Source organism: Trichosurus vulpecula, chromosome 5, assembly GCF_011100635.1.
Source record: "Trichosurus vulpecula isolate mTriVul1 chromosome 5, mTriVul1.pri, whole genome shotgun sequence".
Classification (NCBI taxonomy): domain Eukaryota; kingdom Metazoa; phylum Chordata; class Mammalia; order Diprotodontia; family Phalangeridae; genus Trichosurus; species Trichosurus vulpecula.
Window position 1 is genome coordinate 10482560 of NC_050577.1, and position 18370 is coordinate 10500929.

The 18370-nt window shown below is 44.8% G+C and overlaps 1 protein-coding gene across 2 annotated transcripts in view; it reads left to right on the top strand.

The window, feature by feature from the left end:
• The window catches only part of AHR (aryl hydrocarbon receptor), a 61090-nt gene that overhangs the window by 22405 nt on the left and 20315 nt on the right, over window positions 1-18370 (top strand). For both annotated transcript variants that reach the window (XM_036759437.1, XM_036759438.1), the window contains exon 3: window positions 12730-12833. In XM_036759437.1, coding sequence (XP_036615332.1) covers window positions 12730-12833 — 104 coding nt within the window. The remainder of the gene's footprint in view (window positions 1-12729; window positions 12834-18370) is intronic.

Below are 18370 nucleotides of genomic sequence, written 5' to 3' on the forward strand. Positions count from 1 at the left end.
TGTATCCGTTTTTTTCTGTAAGACAGTTTTATTATCTAACTGTATTCTGCTGGGATTAACCTTGTAGTCTGATGAATATTCAAAACTGTTCTTCCATTTATATATTTAATCCGTAATGTATGTAATAATGTATCAAACATATATATACACACATACACATACATATACATACATGTGTACATATATATGTGTGTGTGTATATATGGAAAAAAATTTCCCCACTCTCTACCCTACAGCTAGCCCTTAGTGAGGCTGTTCTAAGGGAAAGCGGGCTGGATGAAGAGTCAGGAAGCCTAGCCTTTGGTTTCTGTTCTGTCACTAGCCGTCACCTCCTGGGGCCTCAGCCAGCAGCACCACAACTCTCCTGGGGTGTTTTGGGAGTGTGGGCCTCCTTTGTAAATGTTTGTTGAATTAGCAAATTAGTCATGAATAGAATTATAAACAGAAATCCTGATTATGCATGGTGTTAAACTAGAGGAGTTACATCCATAGATGTCCTGAACCATGGACTGGCTGTAGTCTTTTAAAGCTGGAAGAGACTGTAGAGGTCATGGAACCCAAGGTCTTCTTTTTACAGGTTAGGAAACTGAGACCCAGAGAAGGAATGTAGCTTGTGTGAGGAGACACTGCTCATTATTGACAAATTCAAAACATTTCAAGCAGCTGGGAAGAGCCATGGACAGAGCGCTTGGCCTAGGGACAGAAAGACCAGAGTTCAAATCCAGCCTCAGACACTTATTAGCTGGGTGACCCTGGGCAAGGATTTTTTTAATAGTATTTTATTTTTTCCCGATTGTATGTCAAGACAAATTTTAGCATTCATTTTTACAAGATTTTGAGTTCCAGATTTTTCTCTCCCCCTCACTCCCTCTCCTCTTCCTAAAATGGTAGGCAGTTTGATATAGATAACGTTATTGTGTGTGTGTGTATGTATGTATGTATGTATATGTGCATGCATGCGTGTGTGTATATATACATATAAATACGTGTGTGTGTGTGTGTGTGTGTGTACGTGTGTGTATGGTTGTCTTTCATTCACGAAGAGGACCAAAAGGACATCACTGTGTTAGAGTCAAGTTACAGTACGTCTTGACTGTGGCTGACCAGACCACTATATTTCATGATGCTCTCTCGCTTTTGTTTGGTCATGAGCTCTTCCCTTCTCCATAGATCACACAGATAGACTCTTCCTTGCTTTTCTCACTTGTTCATGGTGTCACCCTTGCAGAGGTGACCTTTTTAGCCTCAGCTGCCCTGCCCCAAGACCCTCCCCCTCTGATCCGCCCTCCACACATTGCTCCCCTCCTCAGGAAGCTGCAGGGCTCCTGTGGCCTCCAGGATCAAATGCAAATTCCTCGTTGGGCATCCTTCTCTTCACTGTTCCTCTACACAGCATTCCACCGCTAGGCTTTTCCCAGTGTGTTTCAACAATCTAGCTAGCAGCTTCTGTGGGGGTGTAAGATCCACCAACAACCAGCACCCAGAAAGCTGCCAACACACTGCAAAAGCACAGGTTCTTTTAATCTGCTTTAGTAAGGAAAGCCACATTAAGGGGTTGACAAGCTTACTTTAATTCAGCATACAAATACAGTTCACTTAGTTCAGGGGAAAAAGCCAGCACCCTTCGGAACAAATACAAACAAATTACAGACATCAACAGACAGACCTTGTCTGATTCAAATCCCAATACATAGTTACCAGAGTTTAACAAAGTCCCAACATCCAGGTTTACGAACTGAAGGGCTTCTTAGCTACAGCTGCCCGGGAGTCTCCAAACACCACCAAGAGTGAGAGCCCTAAACAAATTACAAACATCAACAGACAGACCAAATACAGATTCATAGTTACCAACATCTAAGTTCAGCCTGGGAGCTCATAATGTGGGCTGGCCCAGAGTCACTCGAGCCACCACTGCTGTGAGTAAGAGCTCCAAAAAAGAGAAAGCCACCCTGGTTTTATATCTTTTTCAGGCTCAGGGGTGAGACACACATGCGACTCACCCACATGACCTAGAATCATACAAAGAGGCGACTTAAACCCACGTGGTCTAAAAGCCTCTGCTGTCCCAGACATGTCACTCAAACTCATGTGTAAACTAGGCCCTCCCCTGAGGCAAGGAGGCACCAAGGACTCCCAATCTAATCAAGGAAACAAAGACCGAACTCATCAAGGGCACTTAGTTGAACTAAGTGCTAAGAGCCCATTTTGCTTACCAACACACAGTGCCAGGCACCTTCCACTTGACCTCCATTCTTAGCATCTCTAGTCGCCTGTGGAGCTCAGCTCAAGTGCCTGCCACCATCTGTATGATGACTTTCATGAGCCCCCACTCCACCCCCATCCCATCTCCTTAAATTACCTTCTATTTACTTTTTCCATAGTTTGCATAGACTTATATGTGATCCTCCCCCATCAAAGAGGGATTGTTTCACTTTTAGCTTTGGGCTCCCCATACCTGGCACAGTCCTGGGCATAAGGGAGTTTAATCCAGCAACAGTATGAGGGAGGAGTGATTGGAAATGAAAGTGATAGTCTGAGAATCATGAGAATCATGGAAAAGTGAATGTTGTGGGCCTACAGGACCTGAACTTGGTGATAGCCTGCAGGATAGAAGGAATTGAAGGCATGGATGGGAGAGGCTTGGCTGAGATATAATCTGCAGGACTTGGCATCTGATTGGATATGAAGGCAAGGGGACTGGTGGAAAGGTGGCAGCCCTTGGGCATGGGGGCTGAGTCTATGAGAGTCCCATTGCTAGAGATTGGAAAGGAAGCAGTGGCTTTGGAAGGAAGTTTGGGAAGTTTGGTTTTGCCTGTACTGAGTTTGAGGCACTGGGAGGGAATTCTGAAAACAGGGGTCTAGAGTATTGGGAATAGATAAGATCACCAAAGGAGGTTTGATAGAGAAGAGAAAGGCCAAAGGGCAGGACTTTGGGAAGGCCGATATTAAAGGCAGAGAGGTGGAAGAGACGGTGATGGAGGGCTTTCAGTGGCTTCTTATCCAAGGCTCTTCCATGTTGCTGTCCATCTCTAGGCCTCTCTGTGCTCCAGAAATATGTGTGCCAAGAGGCCGATAGTAGTTATAACAGAACTCCTGCCCCCTGGACTGTCGGCCATTCACCTAAAAAAGGGGAGAGCATCAATGTACTTCTCCAGGGTAAAGCTTGGTCCGTAGGGTGAAGCATGTGCTAGTTGGGCCTGGTTCCCATAAATGGCAGTGGAATTTAGGTATGCTGACGATGTAAACTTTGAAGTTTTAAAAATATCATTTATCGTCATCTTTGCTAGACTAAACTAATTTAAGGATGTATTTCTTTCACTTAAATGCAGTGTTTAGGGCTCTCAAGTTTATGTTAAGACTTAGATGTTTTTATGATTAGGTTTACAAAGAAAAACACAGTAGATTTGGTGATACATGTGCTTATGTCACTGTAGGAATGAAACTGAACATGACTTGGAAGTTTTGTCATTTAGATTTCAATACTTGGTCATATTATAACTAAGTGGTTATGTTTGTATTTAAATTTTAATTAGGTTTTTAAAATCTGTGACATCTCCATTTCTTTCTGGTTCAAATAAAACTTTTTTTCTCCCTAATTGACTTTAGAGACTTAAGACGTCCTGGTGCTGTTAGATGTGGAAAAACAAAGTACTAGAAACCGTTTAAGCGGTGAAGAGTCATAGCATGTGTAACGTGGTGGAAATGCTCATCCCATTTCTGCATTCAGTCTAGAAGAAAACTGGAGGTTTGGGATGGAACTTGAGAGGAGTGATGGCTGTTCACTTGGGAATGATCTGCATAGTTATGGTGGTTGAATCTATCGAAGAGACTTTAGGCTGGGAGACTCATGAGCAGTTATTGAAATAATTGAGGTGGGAGGTGATGAGGGCCTGCACTAAGGGGGTGTATTTGAGAGATGCTGCAGAGATGAACTCAACAGGCCTTGGCAACAGCTTGGTTATAGGGTAGGGGTGTGTGTGTGTGTGTGTGTGTGTGTGTGTGTGTGTGTGTGTGTGGAGGGGGGGGGTGTGAGAGAGCGAGGAGTCCAGGATGACTTCCTTGGTTGTGAGCCTAGACTCTGGGGTACCTTCCACAGTAATAGAGAAGTTAGGAAACGTGGAGCATTTGGTGGGGAGGAGGGTTCAAGATCATGATTTCAGTTTTGGACACGTTCAATGTAAGATGTCTATGGGATGTCCAGTTTGAGATGACCAATAGACCATTGAAGATGTGAAGTTGATGGTCAGGAGAGAGGTTAGGGCTGGACAAGTAGATTTGAGAAACATCTGCATAGAGACAGTCATTGAATTCATGAAAGCCAATGAGATCCCCAAGATCCAGAGTGTAGGTGGAAAAGAGGTGAGGAAGGAGGTGATGCCTCAGTGAGGGAGGGATAAGAAGGAGCCTTGCCCCAGCCAAGGCCCCCCTACTCCTACAAGTCAAAGACACAGCAAAGGCAGTTAGCCTTTCAGAATGAAAATCCTGGGTGCTGGGGCCGTGAAGGACAGAGTCCAGTCAAGAGGTGGCCTGTGCAGGGAGGAAGAGAATTTCAGTGTTCCGTCTGTCCCCTGAGCCAGGTTTTCCCACGTCACTTTGCTGCAACGTGCATCAGCTCCTGTGACAGACACCAAGCATTCTTTCTACCTCATAAGTTTCTAATCATCAACTTCAAAGAGTTCTTCATGGAGGAAATGGAAATCTGGCCCTAGATGGGGAAGAGAGCTCTCTGCCCTCTCATTGTCCTCTTCCAACATCTAGTTAGCATTTAATCAGTTATAGTTCTAGCATGATAACTGATTCCCAGAAGCCAGGGTAATTAAGTTACCCATATTACAGAATTTACATTTGGGGAACACTTCTGATTTGTGTGACTCCTTTCATCCCCTGCCCTCCCCTCCCCTTACCTGAGGGTGCTCTGCCAAAGGAAGGTAAATTTTGATGGCCGAAAGCTATCTAGTTAACTTGGATTAGATTGGATTAACTAGATTTCTTCCTCTAAGACCAAACCTTAAACACAATTCACTCTGGAGCTCCTGGATTGGACAACACTAGGTCCCTGTCCAAGCACCACTTAATGGTTATTTTTGGGCCCTCCAGGCTCTGAGTAAATAGTAAATAGTAATTGTTTGTCTTTTGGCCAGCAACGCTGAGGGTCTTCCCCTCCCAGTTTGATTTTTTTTTTTTAGATTAAAGGGGCCATCCCTTGACTCACTTCTTAAAGAGGCCTATTAACTGAATAGACTTCATCTCTAAAAGTGAGAACCTGAAAAGACCTCAGCCTAAAGGGGCCAGGGTCTCCCATTGCATGCTGGGACATCTCCAGGTGAATATCTGGCCCCTGGACCCAGATAGCTCTGGAGGAGAAAGTGAAGCTGGTGACCTTGTACAGCCCTCCCTCCCTCAAATCAAAGTCAACTACAGATCTTGTCATCATCTCCCTGATGCGGATGTCAGGGTCCTACTTGAGAACAAAGGACAAATCACAGAACCACGATCCAAGGCACTGCTGGAATATGTCTACATTAGCAGAGGGAGGACAGGTGCCAGCAGAGCCCATGGCCCTGAAAGATTGGGCGGGGGGAGGGAATCTCTTCTTTCTTTTTAATCTTCAGAGTTAACAGAAAATATTGTGAATGGACCTTTTGGCTTCATATCACCTATATTTCCCAGTATATCACGCCCCCCCCCCCCCGCCCCCAGCCATCCCTTGTAACAGAATTTTCAAATGGGGAAGAACAGTTCAACAAAAGTATGCCATCTGGCATCTGTTACTGTTCAGTCATTCTGTCATGTCTATCTCTTCATGACTCCGTGGACCATAGCATGCCAGACCCTTGTGTCCTCCACCATCTCCTGATGTCTGTCTGAGTTCATGTCCATGGCTTCCATGACACCATTTATCTATGTCATCCTCTGCCCTCCCCTTTTCCTTTTGTCTTCAATCTTTCCCAACATCGGAGTCTTTTCCAATGAATCCTGCCTTCTCATTATGTGGCCAAAGTATTTAAGTTTCAGCATTTGTCCTTCCAGTGAATGTGCTAAATTAATTTCATTAAGCACTGATTAATTTGACCTCTTTGCTGTTCAAGGGTCTTACAAGATAGACTTGTATTATGCCATGATGTTGAATAATTTGCTGTGAATTCAAACAGGTATCATTGTCATTTTTGAGATTCTACTTGAGCTCTGCTTTTCTCATCCTTTTATTGACTATAAGGGCCACCCCATTTCTTCTAAGGGATTCTTTCTCACAGTAGTATTTGTAGTGGTCATCTGAATTAAACTCACCCACTCCTGTTCAGTTAAGTTCGCTGACACCCACTATGTTGATGTTTAATGTTTCTATCTCCAGTTTGACCACATCCAGGTTACCATGGTCCATAGATCTTACTTTCCAGGTTCCTGTGAAATACTGACTTTTTGTCACCAGACTCGTTGTCAGCTGAGCATCCTTTTGGCTTTGGCCCAGCTGCTTCGTTAGCATTGCAGGTACTTGTAGTTGTCTTCTGCTCTTCCCCAGCAGTGTGTCGGACACCTTCCAACCTGAGGGGCTCATCTACCCATGATATCTCTTTTATCATTTGGTGCCATCCATGGGGTTTTCTTGGCAAAGATACCGCAGTGGTTTGCCATTTCCTTCTCCAGTACGTCACCTTTCATCTGAACTCTACACCATGATCGTCCATCTTAGGTAACCCTACATGGTATAACGCATAATTTCATTGAGCTGTGCAATCCTCTCCACAACCATCTGTACTTTCTATTATGTGACGACATACCACATTTATCGCTTCCTGTTTTTTCTTTGGGACCCTGCCTGAAGTCTGGCTCTAGACATCCTCATTCCTCCAAAACCGCTGTCTCCAAAGTTGTCAGTGATCTCTTGGTTGCCCAGTCAAAGGCTTTTTCTCAGTCCTCACTCCCCTTGACATCTCTGTGGGTTTTGCCACTGTCAGTCACTCTCTCCTCCCTCTCTAGGTTTTCAGGATACCCTGGCTGTCCTGCTTCTCCTTCTGCACACCTGACCGTTCCTTCTTGGTTCCCTTTGTTACATCTTCTTCCAGGTCATAGATGCTACCTCAGGGTATCCTCCCAGTGCTTGGCCCTCTTCTCTTCTCCCCCTTCACTCTTGCTTAGTGATCTCCTCAGGTCCCACAGATTCAGCTCCCTCTGTGCAGCTCATTTTCTGGTCTATTTGACCAGGCCTAACCTCTATCCTGACAAAGGCAAAGGCCTTTCTCTGTGTCCCAGGTTCCATGCTCGTGGGCCTGACGGCATTCCATTTCCTTCACTGTGTTTCTTCCTCACACATTTTGTTTGCCTACCTCTGCTTCTCAGGGGAAGTACTAATGTTCCAATTAGTGCTCTTCTGAATTGACTTGCCTTAACTTCTATAAACAAGGCCCTACAAATAATCAAAGGGAGCGGGTACGTGGTGATATGTTTTATAGAATCTGTTCCAACAGATTCTCTCTTGGAAGCTTTTAGAAGTTCTCTTCCCAGTGTGACAAAGTACTTCTCTTGGCGCCAGAGGTGACCACCCCTCAATCTTGGCAATACACTAAGCTTCTTGTTGTTGAACTCTCAGGAAAGCGAAGACCTGGAGAGGTCAGAGTGCTTGTCTGAAGTCATGTGGCCCGGTTCAACAGGAATCTTAGGTTGTGCATTGGGAGTCAGTGCCTGGGCCTTTCTGCTAGAGCAGGAGAACTCCTCTACTGAGTAATGTTGTGAGGACAGGGGGGATTGTAGAAATGATGTGACACTGATCAGGGATATTCTGGTCACTTGTAATTAAAAACTTGGATGAAGTTAAGCATCTAAGATAATGGGGGGTGGAGATTGGATGTTATAGAGCAGCATATTTTAAACTGTGGGTCACGGCCCCATATGGGGGTCAAAGATTTCTGAATGTGCAATGACCAAAAATGAATTATGAATCAAACACGTAATGAATCCGAAGTGTTTCTGGCAGCGCTTGCCCAGGCTGTATCATATAACTCCACTGCAGCCTTGGTTCTGAACACACAGCTCTTTGCAGACCTTCAAGTGGCAGTGTGAATGGGAGGTATGATGTCATTTGACGTTTTCACACCTCTTCTGATATGGATAATCAATAGCTGCTTTGAAAAGACTGACCTCCCAGGTAACAACTATCATGGAAGCCTATATAGTCATAACATTTGCATGGGATGTGACAGGGTGAGGGCATGCATTTCCCATGCTGGAACCATCTGGGATGAGGCCTGGAGATAGGACATATCACATCAGGTGGGGACTGAGGAAGACTCAGGCAGCTGGTTTTCTTGAGCAGGGATGTTTTCTGCCTTCTGATTTTGTGATCATTCTAGAAACCTGAGGTTGACTAAAGTCTGCTGGTTGGATAAATTGTCCCAAGTCTGACAAAACTGCTTTGGGGCATTTTATACAGTCACATTTCATTAATTCAGACGCCTTTAAGTAGGAATTCCATGAACATTATGACAGCTTCACAGACCAAGGGAGCCTTGCCATCACCTCTTGTGGGAGGCTGTGAGACATGTTTCCATCTTGGAAAGACAGAATAAGTCAGGCCCTGCCCTCCAGCTCCTGACCTTCCATCTCAACAGATGTAAATGCCTAGTAATCTAAGGAGAGAGAGTTGACCAACAAGGTAGTCAGGGAAGGCTTTCCTGAGGAGGTGATACCGAAGGAAAATGTTCACAGTTCAGATTTGGAGAACAATTAGAAGCTTGTTCTGGATGGAATGATGGGTCCATGGAGGGAAAGTCACATAAATCAGTAAGGTTGGAGAGGTGAGTTGGAGCCCAGTGTTTGAGGGATTTGACCCATAGGCCTTTAAAGAGTTAGCATTGGGGGGCGCGGAGCCAAGATGGCAGCTGGAAAGCAGGGACTTGCATAAGCTCCCCACCAGGTCCCTCCAAAAACCTATAAAAAAATGGCTCTGAACAAATTTTGGAACTGCAGAACCCACAAGATAGCAGAGGGAAGCAGGGCTCCAGCCTAGGACAGCCTGGATAATGGCTGGGTGAGGGCTATTGCACACGGAGCTGGGAGCAGAGGAGAACAGAGCCCAGTGTAGGCAGAGGCAGGACCAACCAGACCAGGAGCCAGGCAGAACAGGCGCTAGCACTCTGAATCATTGAGCTGTGGCAGTTGCCAGACTTCTGAACCCATAAACACCAAAGACAACAGAGAAGGTTAGTGGGAAAAGTTGCTGGGACAGAGTGAAGGAGTTCCCTGTTCGGCCACCACCCCAGGGGCAGCGGGGGTGGTGAAACTACAGAACTACAGCTGCAGTTGCTTCCAGCCACAGGCCCACCTGGTGGGAAGAATTAAGTAGTGGGATCCGAGCAGGAGTGTAGAGCCTGCTTAAGATCTGAGTCAGGTCCAGGTTGGTGGTTCTTGGGGGAGGAGGAGTGCTGGTGTGGCAGAGCTGGCTATATAGAAATAGCTCTAAAAAGAACAGTGCATCCCCTCAAACTTGGAACAAAGTACTCTTTACTCTACAAGCAGCCATAACCGGACAAAAAACTCAAGGGTCAAGTAAGTTGGCTGGGAACATGGCCAGGCAGCAAAAACGGACTTAGATTCAGTCTCAGACTTTGGAATCTTTCTTTGGTGACAAAGAAGACCAAAACATACAGCCAGAAGAAGTCAACAAAGTCAAAGAGACTACATCAAAAGCCTCCAAGAAAAATATGAACTGGTCTCAGGCCATGGAAGAACTCAAAAAGGATTTGGAAAAGCAAGTTTAAAAAGTAGAGGAAAAATTGGGAAGAGAAATGAGAATGATGCAAGAAAACCATGAAAAACAAGTCAATGACTTGCTAAAGGAGACCCAAAAAATACTGAAAAAAATACTGAAGAAAACAACACCTTAAAAAATAGATTAACGCAAGTGGCAAAAGAGCTCCAAAAAGCCAATGAGGAGAAGAATGCCTTGAAAGGCAGAATTAGCCAAATGGAAAAGGAGGTCCAAAAGACCACTGAAGAAAATACTACCGTAACAATTAGATTGGAGCAAGTGGAAGCTAGTGACTTTATGAGAAATCAAGATATTATAAAACAGAACCAAAGGAATGAAAAAATAGAAGACAATGTGAAATATCTCATTGGAAAAACCACTGACCTGGAAAATAGATCCAGGAGAGATAATTTAAAAATTATTGGACTACCTGAAAGCCATGATCAAAAAAAGAGCCTAGATATCATCTTTCAAGAAATTATTAAGGAGAACTGCCCTGATATTCTAGAGCCAGGGGGTAAAATAGAAATTGGAAGAATCCACAGATTGCCTCCTGAAAAAGATACCAAAAAGCAAACTCCTAGGAACATTGTCGCCAAATTCCAGAGCTCCCAGATCAAGGAGAAAATGCTGTAAGCAGCCAGAAAGAAACAATTGGAGTATTGTGGAAACACAATCCGGATAACACAAGATCTAGCAGCTTCTACATTAAGGGATTGAAGGGCTTGGAATATAATATTCTGGAGGTCAATGGAGCTAGGATTAAAACCAAGAATCACCTACCCAGCAAAACTGAGTATCATGCTCCAAGGTAAAATATGGATTTTCAATAAAATAGAGTACTTTCAAGCTTTCTCCATGAAAAGACCAGAGCTGAATAGAAAATTTGACTTTCAAACACAAGAATCAAGAGAAGCATGAAAAGGTAAACAAGAAAGAGAAATCACAAGGAACTTACTAAAGTAGAACTGTTTTGTTTACATTCCTACATGGAAAGATGATGTGTATGATTCATGAGACCTCAGTATTAGGGTAGCTGGAGTTAATATACGTGTATGTGTGTGTGTGTGTGTGTGTGTATACATATGTATACATATATATAGACAGAGGGCACAGGGTGAATTAAATATGAAGGGATGATATCTAAAAATATCAAATTAAGGGATGAGAGAGGAATATATTGAGAGAGGGAGAAAGGGAGAGATAGAATGGGGTAAGTTATCTCGCATAAAAGTGACAAGAAAAAGCAGTTCTGTAGGAAGGGAAGAGGGGGCAGGTGAAGGGGAATGACTGAATCTTGCTCTCATCCCATTTAACCTGAGGAGGGAATACCATACACACTCACTTGGGTATCTTACCCCACAGGAAAGAAGGAAGGAGATAAAAAGGGGGGACAATAGAAGGGAGGGCAGACGGGGGGGGGGGAGGTAATCAAAAACAAACATTTTCAAACAGTGACAGAGTCAAGGGAGAAAATTCAATGAAGGGGGATGGGTTAGGAAGGAGCAAAATATAGTGAGTCTTTCCCAACGTGAGTATCGTGGAAGGGTTTTACATAATGATACGCCTGCGGCCTATGTGGAATTGCTTGCCTTCTTAGGGAGGGGTGGGTGGAGAGGGGAGAGAATTTGGACCTCAAAGTTTTAAAAACAGATATTCAAAAACAAAAAAAAAAGTTTTTGCATGCAACTAGGAAATAAGATACACAGGCAGTGGGGCATAGGAATTTATCCTGCCCTACAAGAGAAGAAGGGAAAGGGGATGGGGGGAGTGGGGTGACAGAAGGGAGGGCTGACTGGGGAATGGGGCAACCAGAATATACACCATCTTGGAGTGGGCGGGAGGGCAGAAATGGGGAGAAAATTTGTAATTCAAACTCTTGTGAAAATCAATGCTGAAAACTAAATATATTAAATAAATTAAATAAATAAGTTTTTTAAAAAATTAAAAAAAAAAAGAGCATTTTCTCCTGAAGGCAGTGAAGTCTCTTTTGGCTTAATACATCCCTGTGCTTTCCTTTGGCAGCTCTATGGAAGAGAGATTAGGGTCAGGGATGGGGGTGGGGGGGGAGGGGAGTGTTGAATGCAGAGAATGGTCAGGTGAAAGATGATAAGGGCCAGATGGGGGGGGGGCAATTTATGAGTGGAGAGATGAGGGGGTAAATGACTAAGAGGAATGTTGGTGGAAGTCAAAATGGTGAGATTTGGCTACTAATGGGAATATGGGAGAGAGACAAGTCCAGACCACATAACGTGGGCTGTTGTGGCATCCTCAGTAGAAACAGGTGATAGTACATGGAAGATGCTGAATAGGCTTCAGGGGAAAACATTGATGAGACAATCAGCTAGGTTGGTCTCCAGGAGAAAGATTAGGGCTGATACTAGGAGGAGGGGAGTCCTCCACTGCTGTGCTGTAGTAATTCATGGGACAGTGGGGACAGAAAAGACAAGGACACCAGGATGGGAGGGATTCTTCTGCCCGCATGGACCTCTGGGCATGGCCTCTGTCACAGGAGTTTGGAGGGGGCTCCATGTAGCAGCAGGAATTCAGACTCAGTGGTCCAGAAAGAAGATAATAATAACACTGGCTAACATCTATATAACTTTTACTGTGTGCTAGGTGCTATGCTAAGCACTTTACAGATATCATCTCATTTCATTCTCACAGCAGCCCTTCAGAAGTAGGTGGTGTTATCATCCCCACTTTATAGATGAGGGAGCTGAGGCCAGCAGGGTGCCACAGGGTCCCACTGCTAGTAGGTGGCTGAGGTTGTCTGACCATAGGTCTTCCTGACTGTCCTTGGTTAGAAGGGGGGGTGTGGATCACTCATCATGTGGTGACTCAAAGGGGAGGAGATGTGGGAAAAGGTCCTCTGCTTCCCCCACACTGCCCCAGCCAATCCACAGCTCAGTGACTTTGTCACTGTTTCAGAACTCGTGGAAAAACCAAACCTCTGAATGCTTTTTTTCTCCCCCTTTTCACAGTTGCATTAAAATCTTCCCAGGCTGACCCAAATGGAAGTCAGGAGAGCAGCAGAGACAGACTCCAGGACAGCCTGCGTTTGCAGGAAGGGGAGCTTCTGCTACAGGTGAGGTGGGGGGCAGGGAGGGAGTTTTTCTGGTGCAGGAACAAGGCGACTCAGATTCTGGAGGGGAGAGATTCTGTGGGCAGACTCACTACCATGTACTGCCTTCTGTCCTTTCTTATTTTAAAATCCTTTTATAGTCTGACCTCATTTATGGCTCAGCACCCTTATCTTCACACAGTCATGTGTGATTGGATGCAAGCGAAACATGTCCCGAACCCAGAAGGGTCCCCTTGCAATCTCCTTCCAATGAGTTGTTGGCCCCACCCTGCCCTCACTGTCCGTGGGCTGAGAGCTCCTAAAGCTACGCTGCTGCCAATGCAGCTGCCCCCAAGTCATGGCATGTGCTGCACTCTGGGCTTCCGCTACCACACTGTGAGACAGACCTTACTGCAGACCTCCTGAGTTGGATTGGACTGGCAAACTGTTTCACCCAATCCTCTGTTGGTTCAGTCATGCCAGAATTCACTCTGAGGCATTATTTTAGTGTTATTTGGAGGGGAATTTGAGAGAACTTGGCTGAGTGCTTCTCTTCTCTACCATCTTGGCTCTGTCTCTCCCTCAGACAAGTTTGAAATAATTCTTAGTTTTTCTTCAGGTATCTAAACAAGAATGAAGGGTATGTCTGGGTTGCATCTCACACAGTTCAAGCAAATTAGTTACTTGTTAGCGAGATCCAATATTTAGCCTAATTAACAAATAAACTGCTTTGACAATCCCCCAAAGAATAAGTTCTTATCACAGCTTATACTTATAGAATTGTCATCTTTTTTGTACTATCAAATATTTGGAACTTGAATGTTATCTTCAGCTATCAAGAATGAGGGTGTGTTAGAATTTTATTTATTAAATTGAAACTTTGGGACATTAATAACTCAGTATCCCCATTATAAAATTCACTTTCTTTCCCCCAAGACCCTCCTTTCTTCTGTACTTCCCTCCCCTTGTCAAGGGCTACTCCTTCCTCCCAATCCCTCTGGCATCCCTGCTTGTCTAGACAACAGCCCTTTGTGTGCACTTGGCCCCCAGCCCCTCCTCAGTCTCCTCCACCTGCCCAAGAGGTTTACCCTGTCTGTAAACTAATTCTCTTTTGCCCCAGGATGAAATCTGAAGTCAGTTTTGGCCTTAGAGCCCTGCCATGCCTTCCAGTTCTCTTAGATATGTTTGGCTTCCATGGACCTGAGGATCCAGGATGCCTCTGTCTGCTAACCTCACATCCCTGGCCATCCCCAGGCTCTGCCTCCAGCCCACTGGCTCCTAGCTTCTCTGGCTTCCCTCAGGCCTCAGTTCTGAGCTGACCTGTGGGAGCCCTCCCACCTGCTGGCGCTGTTTGTTTGTCTTTTGTCTGTGTGTCCTCTTTGGCACACTGTGTCCCTTATTAGAGGGTGCTCCTTGAGACCAGGGACCTGCTGAGTTTTTGCCTTTTTGGTATTCCCACTATTTGGCTCAATGCCAAATGCCATGTAGTGATGCTTAGTCACTTAATGTATCCAAATTTATTGTGTTCTAAAGCACCATCCTAGGAATGGCCTTGTTTTTAAACATTGTGGAAGTTTTTAATAGTATCTATTTGACCAAACAATGACACTGCCAACTTTGAAGGATGTGTATTGGCTAGGGGGATGGGAGGAGGTGCCTCTTGTGGAATGCCCCAGGGTCCATCCTAGAAGGATGACCCACTGGTCAGTGCTGCAGGTGACTCAGCGCTATGATAATTCACATGCTGGTTGGCAAGGTCAGGATCCAGGAGGATCTTGGGGTGGGGGGTGGGGGGGACAGGGGGGTGGCAGGGGAGGGCAGGAGGCATAAGCATGCATAGATGGTACATGCTACCTTGGTTAGACAAGCTCTGGAGTATAAGCTAGGAAGCACCAGGTGAGGGGATCCAGGTAGAGTGGTGTAAGCAAAGTTGTTGACAGGCTTATCTTGTGTCAGAGGGATTAGGCCTGGTCTGCTTGGCCCAAAGGGCAGATCCAAAAGTTACAGAGGGAAGTTTCCCATTACAAAATACAGATCTGAGGTGGGGGAGCACTTCCTGGGACCCTGGTCCCTGAGGTCTTCATGCACAACCTGCATGACCCCCCACCCTGTAGGTGAGGCTGCCTGACCCTGCCCCCCACCCCCCACCCCCCCTTCTCACCTGCACTTGTGGAATAGAGCTCTATGATTAGAAATGCAAATGAACAATGCAGTGAAAGGATTGGCCAGGTTTATCTTATCTCTCAAACTTCTTGAACAAAGAATGACTCATTCCTTTAATACTTTACCTGTCTTTTCACTGGGCTCTGTGTTCTTTGGGTCAGCCAGCAGTTAGGGATTTCTGTATCTCAGTTAGTATGTCCCAAACAGAATTCATTACCTTTCACCCCAAATCAGTCCCTCTTCTGAACTGCCTGTTTTTTGTTGAGAACGCCACCATCTTTATATTCTCCTAGCTTTGAAGTTGCAGAGTCAGCCTTGACTTCTCAGTCTCACCCCACACCCCAAGCCTCCCCTCTGCCTCCTCATCATCGAGCGTTTATTTGGCACCTACTCTTTTCTAGGCATTGTGCTGAGCAAAGGGACACAAAGAAAGGAAAGCATGACCCCTGCCCTCAAGGAGCTCATGTTCTCATGGTAGAGACAGCACACTCCCTTTATCTATAGGATAAAACACAAAAATTATGTATGGACATGATGCAGACAGCATGAGGAGATAGTCTCAGAGGGAAGCCAGTAGCAGAGGGGATTGGGGACAGGAGAGGGAGGGGCCTCCTGCAGAAGGTGGGCTTTGAGCTGGTGGTGAAAGAAGCCAGGGGAGAGAGATGAGGGAGAACATTTGGATGTGAGGCTGGCAAAGCCAGAGATGAGGCCAGATTTGGGAGATGGAGGAAGGAAAAAAGGAATCCTCCATGAAGGACAAGAAGGGCTCTGGGTCTGGGCACATAATCTGTATATGGGTCAGACAGCTTACTTTATTTTTCTCCATTTGTTATTAACTTTTCTTCAAGTATTTCTGTCAATTTATTTAGTAGTATTTTTGTTTTATTTTTCAAGACTTTTGTTTTTCTACTAGTTTGTAGATTGTGTTGTTTTTTTAATCAAATGTTTAAGCCTTTGATCTTTTTTGGTGATGGGAGTTTTGGGGATAAAAGTTCTCTCCTAATTCAATTTACCCAGCATCCTGCTTCCTTTAAATGTTCTTCTTTTCCTTTCACTACTGGGCCCAGCTCCCCAGGACTGCTTTAGCTGAATCAGGCAGATGTTGGTATGCTGTCTCGTGGCCATTTCCCTTTATTTCCCTTCTGAAACTGATTTCTTTGGTGTCGGGTGCTCCTGGTGAGGAAGCTTCCCTTCTAATGCAGACTGCTGTCTTCTAAGGTTGGTCTTAGAGAGTTGCCTGAGGCCCAGGGAGGCTTTCAGGGACCTGCCCAGGACTCTGTCTGTGTCTGAGGTGGCTCTGGAGTCCAGCTCTTCTTCAATCCAAGGCCATCTTTCAATCCACCAGGCCAGATTTCCTCAAACCATTTCCTTTGACATCACTATTTGTTGTTTGACCTGCTCATTCTGCATGATTGAGTTATCTAGTTCCCATTTTAAGTGTGAGCTCTTTATTCCTGTTTCCCTTACTTGATTGCAGTTTTGTTTGAATGCTGATCTTTAAAAGATGTGGTGATATTTCAGCCTTTATTTAAGCTACTTGTTTCTTACATCATTTCAATTATGGAAAATTAGAGCATATTTAGTTTTTAATAATATATCTCGTATTCCAGCTCTTAAGAGCAAGGATATTTTTTTTTGGCATCCTTAGCACTCCCACAGTGTCTCATACTCAATAACTGCCGATTGACTTGGCTTAGCTTGACTTGAGGTAGCCTAGGCCAGTGTCCAGACAGAAGAGAGATTCTCCATCGATGATGGGATCTTCCAGGTGCTCCTATTTGTGAATCCATATTATGTACATACACTAGGCCCTGGAATATTGCAGAGCCCTGATAATGCTTTCCCCTCTTCCCCCCAGAAAGCTTCCTCTAAGCAGATCTAGAGGACACCTTCTAGGCTGGGAGTTCTGCTATAGCTATTCCTCTGTAAAAACTGTAACCGAGACCCTGTTCTGCTTCTGAGATCCAGTAGCTGCTGTTTGCTTCTGAATTTCCTCCTTGCTAAGAACACAGCCCAGGAGTTTGCCTCTGAATTTCTTCCTTGCTAAGAACACAGCCCAGGACCTGTGGTCACTCCCTACCTCAATGCCAGCCTGTGCCAACATTCCTTCCTTAGTCCCCTCTGAGACTTAAAAAAGGCTAGTGGGCAATAGAGCTGCCAGTTGGCATGAGGCAGTGTTCTGGTATTGGGCTGTACCCTCTTCTTGCCCAGGTTCATAAACACCAGAACTTCTCATCTGCCTGATGAGGACCAAGTCCAGCAGTATCTAGTGTTGCTCAGACCCCAGCTCAGGTCAGGAACCTGCAGAACTCAGACTAGGGGCAGCAATCACACTATACCCTGGATCAGACCACTTTGGGAGCACCAAAAGTTTTCAGGTCCTTGACCTGAGCTGTCCCTGAGAATGCTTAGGACCCTATGAAAGCACTGACAGGACCAGCCAGACTTTTTCTCCAAAAGTGTGCCAAGTCTGGCCCCAGTATCAAATCTAAAGTCGGTAAAGAGCAAGCCAAAAACAGAATTCCACCATAAACAACTATTGTGGTGACAGAAATGCTAAAGACAGAAGTTCCCCAAACCATCTACAAGCAAAGCCTCAAAGGAAAACACAGCTTGGGCACAAATTCAACTAGAATTCCTGGAATAAATGAAGCAAAAATAAAGTTGAAAATGTTTTAAATCAATGAAATGTGAGCATTAGAAGAAAAAAAATGAAAAAAGAATGAGAAATGTGGAAGAAGTAATTAGAAAAGGGATTAATAACTGTGCACAAGGGTTACAAAACCTTGCTTAGGCAGTGAACTCCCTGAAAATTAGAATAGATGAAATAGAAGCCAATGAGACAACAAGAAATGTTAAAACAGTCCAGAAGACTGAAAAAATGGAAGAAAATGTAAGGTATTTCATAGCAAAAACAACTGGCTTAGAAAACAGATAAGGAGAAAAAAATTTAAGAATCCCTGAACTATCTGAATATCAGGTGCACAAGTGGACATCTGGACAAACCAGGTCAGAGAAGCAGCTGACCCCTGAACTTGACTCTCATCTGATCTGGTAAGACCATACACATGCACACACATGTACACACAAAGAGCTACACAGAGAAAGGCATTTCATTCAACAGGAAATTTAACAGGGAGGGAAAGGGGAGAAAGAGATAAGGGAGAATTAGAAGAAGGCAAGGGTTAGTTCTAATCAAACAAAAAAACCTCTAAGGATGTACGAAAGTAGTTATAGCTCTCTTTGAGGTGACAAGGAATGGGTATCGGAGGGAGTGCCCACAAATTGAGGAATGCTAAGCAAAATGTAGTATAATGTGGTGATGGAATGCTGACGAGCTATGTAATAATGAAGGGAATGGTCTCAGAGAAACTTGGGAAGATTTGTATGAACTGATG